The 12483-nt window shown below is 41.4% G+C and overlaps 1 protein-coding gene and 1 long non-coding RNA gene across 5 annotated transcripts in view; one reads left to right on the top strand and one right to left on the bottom strand.

Annotated features, from left to right (window-relative positions):
• The first annotated feature begins 1963 nt into the window (after window positions 1–1963).
• ACCS (1-aminocyclopropane-1-carboxylate synthase homolog (inactive)) overlaps window positions 1964–12483 on the top strand; it is a 21134-nt gene continuing 10614 nt past the window's right edge. Inside the window, exons 1-4 of one of the 4 annotated variants that reach the window (XM_070383526.1) lie at window positions 1964–2096; window positions 3754–4044; window positions 9431–9658; window positions 12003–12073. In XM_070383526.1, coding sequence (XP_070239627.1) covers window positions 3754–4044; window positions 9431–9658; window positions 12003–12073 — 590 coding nt within the window. In that variant the 5' untranslated portion in view covers window positions 1964–2096. Of the gene's footprint in view, window positions 2303–2349; window positions 2521–3753; window positions 4045–9430; window positions 9659–12002; window positions 12074–12483 lie in introns of those variants that run through there. The other 3 variants (XM_070383525.1, XM_070383527.1, XM_005905136.3) reach the window with 3 other exon arrangements.
• LOC138990983 (uncharacterized) overlaps window positions 7286–12483 on the bottom strand; it is a 24041-nt gene continuing 18843 nt past the window's right edge. The window contains exons 3-4 of the long non-coding RNA XR_011467000.1: window positions 7814–7892; window positions 7286–7545 (exon numbers count right to left, since the gene is read on the bottom strand). This is a non-coding gene — a long non-coding RNA (uncharacterized lncRNA). The remainder of the gene's footprint in view (window positions 7546–7813; window positions 7893–12483) is intronic.

Here is a 12483-nt window from a genome sequence, read left to right as displayed (position 1 = left end):
TTGGAAGAACTATTAGCAGCCACTGATGGCTTTGATCAGTCACTTGGGTTTGGGATCATCCTCACTCTCTTGGGCAGCTTTGCGGCCCACCAACAAATCCTGATTCTTCAAGACTTTTTGACACCAGGCAAGTTTGTTTAGAAATAAACTTGATTAGTAGACATAGAAAGAGAATTCACTGGTTGCATGAATGAGTTCATGTGACCAGAAGAGATGACTTTCCTTCTCCTCAATATTTATGTCTCTTATTTTTCCGTTCTAATTTCATGGCCTAGAACCTCAAGTACAGAGTTGAATAAAAAACTAAGAACATTCTTGCCTTGTTCTCAATCTTAACAGGATTAAGTTCGGTCTCTCATTCATAAGTATAATGTTACTAGAAATATTTTTCATACTGCCTTTACCAGATAGAAGAATTTCCTTCAATTCCTAGTTTGCTGAAAGTTTTACCATAAATGTGTGTTCAGTTTTTACCAGATGTTTTTGCCTGTACCTTTAGAGATAATATAATTCTTTTAGTTATTAATGTGATGAAATTATATTGATTAAAACATGTTACAGCAACATCATAGCCCTGCAATAGCCCCATAGAGTCATGATACATCACCTTTTTATACATCGTTGGATTTGGCTTTGATGTTAAAATTTTTACATCTATTTTCATGAAGGATATTGTGTTATAATTTTCTTTCCTGGTATTGAAATGAATTTTTTGATCAGTTAATTTAAATGTTTATCAATTGTATTAATATTTTCCAAAGACCCAACTTTTTGTTTCATTGATTTTTTTTCCCCCATATGTTTCTCTTCTGTTTCATTTCTACTTTTTATTTCCTTTTTTAAACTTCGGGTTCAATTTGTTATTTTTCTAGCTTTTTAGTAGGGAAGATTAGACCAAAAGTTTTAAGCTGTTTTTTCTAAACGTAAGCATTTAAAAGTTACTGATTTCTCTCCAAGCATTGCTTTAGCAACATCGCATAAATTTTGATAAGCTGGGTTTTTATGATCATTCAGTTTTCTACTTTTCCTTGTGATTTCTTCAGTTCTGTCGCTCAGTTGTGTCCAACTCTATAATTTATTTAGCAAATATTTAGTTTCCAAATATTTGGGGTCCTTCAGCTATCTTTGTTAATGATTTCTAGTTTAATTCCTTTGTGATTAGAGAACAGAAACTACCAATTTCAATCCTTTGAAATTGAGACATTTTAGGGCCAAGTATACGGGGGCTTCCACCCATGGTGGCTCAAAGGTAAAGAGTCCACCTGCAGTGCAGGAGACTCGGGCTTGATCCCTGGGTTGGGAAGGTCCCCAGGAGAAGGGAATGGCAACCCACTCCAGTATTCTTGCCTGGAGAATCCCATGGACAGAGGAGCCTGGCCGGCTACAGTCTATGGGGTCACAAAGAGTTGGACACGATTGAGCCACTAACACTTCCATTCTTAGTTAATAACTTTTGACTTTTAAAAAACTGCTCTAGGTATTAATATATATACATGTATATATATGTATATATGTGTGTATGTATACATACATATGTATGTATATATGTGTATATGTATGTATATATATGTATACACACACACACACACACATATACTGTACTGACGGATCCTGCTAGTTTTTCTTTTCCATGGGAAAAGGAGACTTTTACTATTCAAGGCTCTGAGTGGGCCCGGGTCCTGGGAGGTCTAGTTCTTTTCCAAAGTCTCAGAATGTATAGGTCTAAGGTAGAGTTCAACAAGCGTTCTGTAGTACGAAAGGAGGAGGAGAAACGACAAGGTCAAAAGCTCTCTCAGTAGAAGGATGTTTTAAGGATGCACACGCCTTAATTCCAAAAGGCTTTTCCATAGGCCCCAACAAGGCATATATTTGCCCAGTAACCCTGGTAACTGCCTTAAACTGGCTAAACTAAGGCCTGGAGCAGAGGGAGGCGCCCGCGTGTGTCGGGGCGGGGAGACCCGGTCTGGAAGGCGGTCAAGCGCGCCGAGGCCGTAGAGCGCCGCGGTGGCAGCAGGCGGCCCGCCTCTTCCTGGACCGGCTCAGGCCGCGGGCCGCCTCCCCTTCCCCGGCTTCCCCTCCGGCTTGGGCGGCCAAAGGTGGGAGCCGGTCTCGGGGAGAGAGGCTCTGGTGGGCCCCAGCCCCGCGGTGCGGCCCCTCGTGCGCCCCCTGCGCGGACGGGCCCTTGTGCGGATGCCTGGGCCCGGTTGCGCCCCGCTCAGCGGCGGTGGACGCGTCCGGGCGAGGACAGAGACCGCGCGTCCCCGGAGCCTCGGGTGCCGGCGCCTCCAGCTCCGCCGAGGAGGTGTGATACCCGCTTTGCAGAGCAGGGGGACCCGCGGGGGCTCGGGCTCTAGGTCTCTCTGCGCAAGTCCCGGTCCTTCCGTCTCGAAGCCCTCGGCCCCAACTCTCACTTCCTCCCGGAGAGCGGGAGCCGGCTCGCGCGCGCTCGCCGTCCTGCAGGGGCCTTGCTCTCTGCCACCCGCCCTGGCCGCCCTCTCGCGGATCTCCGAGGCCGGCCACGTGGGTGTCCGGCTCTGAACTCTCCGCTGTCCAAGGCTGCGGGGAGGGGGATTAAGGGGGAGTGGGGGGTGGTGAACCGAGTTAAGGCTCAGGAGGCCCAGTCAGTTGGGGGAGGACCTAGAAATGACTTCATGGAGCAAAATTTAACCCGGGCAGCCCCCCCACCCCGCGTTTCTGAGCCGCTGGTTGGTCCCCCATCATCAGGTGTTGTGAGGCTTGGGCATCAGGACTAGGGAAATTGGCAGGGAGTTTTATAATAACAGTTAATATAAATATAATTTACTGTACTTCGGCCATGAGTCAGGATTTATCCTAAGCCATTTACACCAACTCATATGTTTCTGTCCTCACCAGGGCTACCCTATGAGATAGTTACCGTTACACCCACGTTGCCCAAGAGGACACTGGCTTAGAAAGTGGAGTTCATACCAGAGCACAGGATCAGACCAGCCTCTCCCTGAGGCCAGAACTGCCCCAGTTTGGGATTGAAGATGGAATTCTAGGCGCTGCCCGGGTCCCTGCACTTGCAGAGACCCCCATTTCCCTCCTCTCAGGCCTCATCCATTGTCTGCTCCAAGTCACCAAGTAATCTCATTCTGTCCTTTATTCCTGTTCACATCAGTCACCGCAAGACCCGTGGACTCCAGGCCCTTTCTGCCTGAAGTCAGAAAATTTTAACTTTTTTTTTTTTTTTAATTGAGATCAGCAAGAAGGGAAAAAAGAAGCTGGTGACACGTTAGCCTGCAGAATCAAAGACTTCTCCAAACGTAAAGCAAGCAGAAGCGGCCATTAGTAGCAAATAAACCCTCTGCTTGTAAATCCTTTAGTAGGGTTGATGCCTTGAAGCGATTGCACACATGGTTACAACTAGTAGGGGACACAGGAAGTGATAACTATATAAACTTAAAGGAAGGGGAGATAGAGAGGGGGGAGGGCCCCATGCCTCCCAGTTCATTTTTTTAAAGATTTTTTGTATTTGATGTGGACCACTTTTTAAGCTTTTATTGAACTTTTATATTACTATTATTTTTTTTTAAGTTTTGGTTTCTTAAACCACACAGCATGTGGAATCTTAGCACCCCCACCAGAGATTGAACCCTCACCTCCCTGCTTTGGAAAGTGAAGTCTTCACTGCTGGACCTCCAGGGAAGCCCCCCCAATTCATTTTTGATGCTTGGTGCTATGAAAGGTCCTTGATCAGATCAGAGATTGAATGCTTTTGTTTTTCTGCAGATGTTCACCCTCCCTCAGAAGGAATTCAGGATGACTACCGCCTGTCCAGGTTCAGACTCCATACAGGGCCTGCCCAGTAACAAGGGAGATGGTCTGGAAAGAGAATGCTCCAGAAAACCCGACGAGAAGCTGCTGAAGTTCTATGGAGTGGGTGACCCCGCTGCCGAGCTCTCCTCCAGCAGCCCCTACCTGTCCTCTAGAGGCAGCGTCATTAAATGGTTCTGGGATTCAGCGGAGGAGGGCTACAGGACCTACCACATGGATGAATATGATGAGGACAAGAACCCCAGTGTGAGTGACACCCCCTCCCCACTGGGACCCAAGAGAGAACTGGGGGAGGGTACCCCACCTTGAACGATAAGGCAGCACCCAGCTTGCTCTTGTCACCTTAGAGTTACGGACTTCTGACTTCCAGTGGGGTTTCCAGTGTTGCTTAGAGAGGTCCCAATATATTACCTGAATCAGAAAATGGCCCACTTATAATTAAGAGAAACTTGATTTGTGGGGGAGGAATTCAGAAACCATGGAGTGCTCTTATATGGCTTCTGATCCACAGCCCACCTATTCACCTTTAGAGCTGGGATAGAGCTAGGGTTCAGGCTGAAACTGTTTCACTTTAAAGTTGTATATTCTTAAGCTAACTACTTAAAGTCTTTGAACCTCAGTTCATTTCTATATTGGGGTAACAATACCTGCTATATTCTGTTCTGTCACAACTAAATGTTATCAGGTATATAAATTATTAGCACAGTGCTTCACATACAGCATTCGATAAGTGGTAGTTGATATTATTATTAATGTATTATTATAATAACATAATTGTTACACATTATAATAATGCAATTATTATAAATTATAATAATTATAAATGATAATCTAATCATTAAAATTATCAATAAAATTATTAATATTAAATATTATTTATAATAATTAAATTATGATAACTTATAATAATTGTATCATTATAATATGTAATAATTATGTTATTATAATATAATTAATATTATAAATAATTATAATAATTTATTATAACTGTTATAATTATATCAAATGATTATGGTTTATTATTATAAATTATTACTAGCAATTATTAGTTATTATATGAATACTATAATATTATATATTATATTATATATAATTGTGTATATTATATATTATATATAATCATATATATTATATAATAATAATATAATAATATATAATATAATTATATATTATTATATTATATTTATATAATATGATTTAATTATATAATATATATTATATTATATATTATATTATATATAATAATATATAATTAAATGTAATCATACATTAAATATAATATTTATCTTATATAATATATAAATGATATATAATATATATATTATATATATTATAAGTTATAATGTCTCCTGATTGCAGGCAGATGCTTTAACCTCTAAGCCACCAGGGAAGTAAGTTATAATAATTATATAATAATATATTATATATAACTATATAATATATTAATATACTATATATAATATAGTATATATAATTTATATATTATATAAGATAAATATTATATATTTAATGTATGATTACATTTAATTATATATTATATATTTAATATAATATATCATATATCATTGTATATTGTATAATATAAATATCATATAATATATAATATAAATATATAATATATAATATAATATAATATATAATATAATGCATATAATATATTATAATATATGATATACAATTTATAATATAATACATATATATTAATATATAACATAGTATATAATATATATTATGATATAATATAATATAATATAATTATTTTATATAATTTATAATTATAATTTTGATTTATAATTATAAATATTATAATTTATTATTATTTTATAACATATATTATGATATATAATATATAATACATATATTATGGGAGAAGGCAATGGCAACCCACTTCCAGTAGTACTCTTGTCTGGAAAATCCCATGGATGGAGGAGCCTGGTAGGCTACAGTCCATGGGGTCGCTAAGAGTTGGACATGACTGAGCGACTTCACTTTCACTTTCACTTTCATGTATTGGAGAAGGAAATGGCAACCCACTCCAGTGTTCTGCCTGGAGAATCCCAGGGACGGTGGAGCCTGGTGGGCTGCCATTTTTGGGGTTGCACAGAGTCAGACATGACTGAAGCAACTTAGCAGCAGCAGCAGCAGCAACATATATTATATATTAATATATTATGATTATATATAATAATTATATTATATAATATATTATTAATATATATTATACATTAATGTTATATATTTATAGAATTTATAGTTATATAATGATTGTAGTTTATTATTTATTATAGTTATATTACCATATATTATATAATATAAGTATAACTTAATATAATATATTTATAATTATATTTATATAATTTCTAAGTATATAATTTATACTTATAATTATAATTCATAATTATTTTATATATTTTATATATTATTTATATATCATATACTATAAATATTGTATATTTAATATATGATTACATTTAATTATATAAATGATTATATATTGTATTATATAATATATATAATATAGTTATATTATATAATCTATAATTATATTTATAATTTATAATTATAATTATATTTATTATATAATTATATACATTACATCATCAGAGAAGGCAATGGCACCCCACTCCAGTACTCTTGCCTGGAAAATCCCATGGATGGAGGAGCCTGGTAGGCTGCAGTCCATGGGGTTGCTAAGAGTCAGATACAACTGAGCGACTTCACTTTCACTTTTCACTTTCATGCAATGGAGAAGGAAATGGCAACCCACTCCAGTGTTCTTGGCTGGAGAATCCCAGGGACGGGGGAGCCTGGTAGGCTGCCCTCTATGGGGTCACACAGAGTCGGACACAACTGAAGTGACTTAGCAGCATATATTACATCATATAGATTATATTATATATAATACAGTATATAAAATAATACAATATTATATATTATTATATTATAATAATATATACTATATATAATACAATATATATGTAATATATTATAATAATATATACTATATATAATACAATATATATGTAATATATATAATATATATAATAATATAATATCTTATATTACAATATATAATATATATTACATATTATATATATGTATATGTATATATGTATGTATATGTATATATGCATGTATGTATATATGTATGTAATATATGTGTAATATATATTATATATAATAATTATAAATTATACATTATATATTATAATTATAAATAATAATGTATATTATATATTATATAATAAATGTATATAAATATATATTATATATTTACATATTATACAATATAGATATATATTTAATATATTAATTAATACAATTAATATTAATATATAATACATATATTAATTATATACTACATTTTATAATATAAATTATTTATGCTAATTTTTACTAGTTATTATAAATTATTACTAGTAGTACCTTCAGAGGTCAGAGAGCTGGCACAAATAAACCTTTAATAGTCTTTATTTATTGAGCATGTGCCAGGTGCTGGCACTCTTCTATATGCCAGAATTATAGCCATGAACGAAAATAAAGTTTGCCCTCATGGAGTGTATAAGTCTAATATGGGAGACGGGCAGTGAACAAACATAAATATATAAAATATGTTGTGGTTAGTGTTGTAGAGAAAAGTAAAGTAGGGTAATTAGATAGGGACTGGTGGGGTGGGCTGGGGATGTTGCTATTTAGGTGACGTGGTTGCAGAAGGCCACTTTAATATGGTGACATTGCGGCAGAGACCTGGAAAAAGAAAGAGATTGCATTGGTTATCTCTTGCTGTGTAACAAAGTGTTTCAGATCTTAGCAGTTTACAAGAAACAGATCACAGTTTCTGGAATTCAGGAATCAGGGTGGTGCTTCAGGCTGAAGATATTCTGGGAAGTTGCGATGAAGCTGGGGCTGTGGTCTCATCTGTAGACTTGGTGGGGCAGGGAAATCATCCATTTCCAGGCTCACTCACATGATTACAGAGTGGGCAGGAGGATGATCCCTTTCCAAGCTCACTCACGTGGTTATTGGCAGCCCTCAGTTCCTTCCCCCGTGGTATTCTCCATGGGGCTGCTTCATGACACAGCAGCTGGCTTCCCCTGGGTAAAGCGATCCAAGAGAGGAAGAGAGAATGAGAGATCAGGAGTGCCCAAGATGGGAGCCACTGACTGTAACCTAGTCTTGGAAGTGACATCCCATCACTTCTGCATGTTTGGTTTATTAGAAGCAGGTCACTAGGTCTACACACACTCCTGCATGTTCCGCTCATTAGAAGCCAGTCACTAGGTCTATTCACACTCAAGGAGAAGGGATTATGCAAGGCCCTGCATACCAGGAGGTAGGGGGTCACTGAGGGCCATCTTGGAGGCTGCCTGTCACAGGGAGTGAGCTTTGTAGATATCTGGGGGAAAAGCATTCCAGGCAGAAGGAACAGCCAGTACAAAGTCCCCAGAGCAGTTCTAGGCACGGCAGAGGGGCTTACTGGCTGGAGGCTGGCATGAGGTCAGAAAGGAAATGGGGACAGGAATGGTACTAAATCTGTAGGGTCTCATGGGACATGGTGAGTCTTCTGATTTTAGACTAAATGGGATGGAAAGGGTTCAAAGGAAGAGCAGTGGGATCTGATTTTTCTTTTAAAAAGATGAGTTAGACTCAGACTGCTGGATGGAGGTTCAACTCAGGGAGAATGGGGATGAGGGAATGATCAGGAAAGGAAGGAGGGAAGCTATTGCAATAATGTAGACAAGAGAGACTGGTGGCTTAGCAGTGGAGGAGAACTGCTTGGACTGTGCCTGTATCTGCAGGTACAAGTGTCAGGATTCGGCGATGGATTGGTGGCAGGGAAGATCCTATAGGTTTTCTCCCTGGGGCGTGAAGAAACACTGCCTTTTATTTGTCATAAGCTGAGCCCAGTAAAGGTCTACTTTTTCATCCTTCCTCCTTCCCCATCCCCTCTAATACCTTAGGGGTCAGGAATTAGCTGTGCATGAGTTTTTTTTCAGGGAATGTATAAGGGGCAACTTGAGCTGTGCCTGCCCTCCTCCTTGTCCTATGAAAACAGTGCCTTATGGGTTTGGAATCTGGATGCTGTGTAATGTGGCATGGGTCCCCACCGCAGGGAGAATTTCCAGCAGCCCAGGGCCTCTGCTTGTTGTATATTCACCTTTCTTCCTGTTCCTGCCAGAGCACCAGTTTACTGCGTACACATTCTGGCAGCCTGTAAACTGAGCCTCTTGAGAGATTCAGGGTGTGCCTTGGGCATGTGGTGTCTTCAGGGACCTTCCCATCTTGTAGGGGAGAGAAAGCCTGTACATCAGTCTTTGTGACCTGGGATGGAAACTGACCAGTGCTCTCAAGGGGGGACAGCTAAAGCGCTTTGGGGTCCCGAAGAAGAAAAGATCCCTTGCAGGTGGGATTTTAAGGAGGGCTTCCTGGAGGAGAAGGCATTTGCACAGAGCTTTAGAAATGGGGAGATGCTATCAGGGAACCCTGTGGAGGGCAGCACTTGAGCAAAGACCAGGTGGGGTAGTGGGAAGGTCGAGACTGCAGAGCTCCACTTCGCTGCCTCGTGCGCTCCTGGAGCCTTCTGCTGGCACCCTCTGCTGTGCTTACGTGGCTCTGTACCTCTCACCTCCAGGGCATCATTAACTTGGGCACCAGTGAGAACAAACTCTGTTTTGACCTGCTATCCAGACGGGTAAGTCCCACTGCACCTCTGAGCGGCATCCCCAGCTCCGAGGGGCTGTCTTCTCTGGGATTCCCTGGAATGCTCCCCCCAGAGAGCCGGCTGCTTGCCTCAGTTGCCCCAGTCTTGGAGTCAGGAGACCCACCTCTGCCTTGGGGACCACGTTCTCTGCCATCTGGGGCGAGTTACTTCCTGACTCTGATTCTGCTGCTTCTCCTCTTCTGGCTCTTTCCCGCCTCAGCCCCTCCTGCTGGCTGGGTCCCTGCTCTCAGGGGGAGACACTCAGCGACGTGTGGTCAGTGTTTAATGACTGGCCCTGGGGCAGGAGAGGTCCTATCTGTGGCTTTTGCGGAGTCCCCCATAGTGTGCATACCCCCACTGTGGCTGATTCAGGGTCGTGCTGTGCTATCACTGCACGCAGAGCTGGGAAGAGAGGGGCACGGCACCACCACGTGGTGGCCCCCCATGCGGACACCTGGACAGGAAGAACCCCCGGAGCACAGATGGGAGCGAAGTGCAATAATGTCGACCATAAGCAGTATTGTCTGAGTACCTTTTCCCTTTTTTTTTTTTTACTATGATTTGATTTACTATGATTTTTACTTATTTTTTTACTTTTGTTTTTACTATGATTGACTTACATAATTTCTATATAGTTTATATAATTTCAGTTTTGAAAATGACTGGTTTTTAGCACATGTTGAAAAATTGCTGAAAATGTAGTAAGCAGATTATTTTATTTATTTAAGTTGAAGTGTAATTGCTATACAGTATTATTTAAGTTATAGGTATATAACAGTGATGCACAATTAAAAAAATTTTTAATTTTTTTTTTTAATTTTTTTAGGAAAAATTTTAAAGATTATGTTCCATTTATAGCTACTATAAAATATTGACTATATTCCCCATATTGTACAGTATATCCTTGTAGCATATTTTATACCTAGTAGTTTGGACCTCTTAATCGCCTACCCTTATTTTGCCCCTTCCCCTTCACTCTCCCTACCCACGTATAGAGAGAATAATCAGATTTCTTGACTAGTGAGAGCCATCTCTAGCAAACCACGGGAACCACCTGTCTCTCGAGGCCTAGGAGTCAGAGTCTGGGGCTGTGGAGAGAGGGATACTTCACCCAAAGGAGCATGTTTCCAAAGGGGAACATCTGAGCCATGATGGGAGAGGGGTGTAGGGAGTGGACTTTAAAGCCTGTTCTACCCAAAGACATCTCCCCACCCTAAGGCAGCTCAGCGCCATCCAGTGGAAATAAAACGTGAGCCACATGTACAATTAAAATTTTTCTATTAAACAAGTACAAAGAAACTGGTAACATTCATTTTCATCATGTATTTTATGCAGTGCAACATATCTAAAATATGGCCACTTCAACATGTAATCGATATAAAAATTATTAATGAGTTGTTTTACATGTTGGTGTTGGTGTTGTTTAGTTGCTAAGTCGTGTCTGACTCTTTTGCGACCCCATGGACTGTAGCCCGCCAGGCTCCTCTGTCCATGGGATTTCCCAGGCAAGAATACTGGAGCGGGTTGCCATTTCCTTCTCCAGGGAATCTTCCCAATCCAGGGTTCAAACTCGAGAATTGGGGTGGGCCCTTTACCACAGAGCCACCTGGGTAGCCCCATATTTTACGTACTTATTTCATATAAGTCTTCAGAATCCAGTGTCTCACTTCAGGAGAGTCGCACATAAGGAGCCAGGAGCCACAGTGGCCAGTGGCCTCTGTACTGGCTAGCGTGGCTCTCAGGAGAGAGGGAGAAAGGGAGGAGGATGGAGTTATGGACACGTGGCTGATTCCCTCTATTCCATGTTGTTCCACCGCCCATGGCTCCTGCCTTTCCTCGACTTTGTGTGTGTGATGCCATGGAGTCCCTAACCCGGCACCGGGGCAGTGGAGGTGATCTGGAAATGGCCGCGTTTTCCCAAGTGTGAGGTTGAGCTGAGGCTGCAGGAGCACAGTGGCCTGAGTCCCTCCAGGACTCAGAACCAAGACCAAAATAGGGAACCCAATTCTGAGGCCTCTTCTGTCAGCCCACAGAGGAGCTGAGGGTCGAGGTCTCCTCCACCGCCTCCGCAAATCCACTGTCTGCTTTTGTTAGGTGGCGTATTGTATAAAGAGCACTGGACTAGGGCTCAGAAATTCGGTTTCATCTCAGCTCTTCCCCTTGCTAGTACTGTACCATTGCCTAGCCACCTGGCTGTTTTTGGCCACGCTGCATGGCTTGTAGGATCTTAGTTCCTGAATCAGGGATGGAATTTTGTGCCTGCTGCGTGAAAGCCAGGAGTCCTACCCACTGGACTGCCAGGGAACTCCCACACCTGACATTTTTAAGCCTCAGTTTCCTCATCTGCAGAATGGGCATGAGAATGCTGTTCCTGGCCTATCCCTGTCCCTGCCCCTGTTCTCTGGTGAGCAGCCCTTGGATTGAGAGGCCCCAGTGCTGCATGGATACGGGTGCCCGTGAGCATGTGCGGCCCTCAGCCCTGCTGTCCCCTCTCTGTCCCCAGCTGAGTCAGAGTGACATGCTGCAGGTGGAGCCGGCCCTGTTGCAGTACCCCGACTGGAGGGGACATCTGTTGTAAGTAGGACCTGTGGGCCAGTGGTTCTCACCTCCAGGGCGGTTTTGCTTCCCAGGAAACATGTGGCAACATCTGGAAACATTTTTGGTTTTTGTACCTTGGGGGAGGGGGTGCTGCTGGCTTTTACTGGGTAGAGGTCAGAGATGCTGCTAGACTTCCTACAATGCCCGGGATGGCCCCCACGGCAAAGAATGATCTGGCCCCAAACATCAACAGTGTTGGGTTGAAAAGCCTGCCCTGGGCTGAGGCCTGGTCCTGGAGAGCTGGCGGTCATGGGGTCTCATTGAGCATCTGCAGAGAACTGGTGCCTCCTGCCTGTCTCGCCCCCGCTCAGAGGCCCCCAGACTTGGTCTCTCTGAGTCTGAGGCACAGGGAGGGCCTTCATGCCAGAGGTCTTTGTTCCCAGTTT

The sequence above is a fragment of the Bos mutus genome, chromosome 15, assembly GCF_027580195.1.
Source record: "Bos mutus isolate GX-2022 chromosome 15, NWIPB_WYAK_1.1, whole genome shotgun sequence".
In the NCBI taxonomy this organism is placed as follows: domain Eukaryota; kingdom Metazoa; phylum Chordata; class Mammalia; order Artiodactyla; family Bovidae; genus Bos; species Bos mutus.
This window is presented reverse-complemented; position numbering and strand designations above follow the sequence as displayed.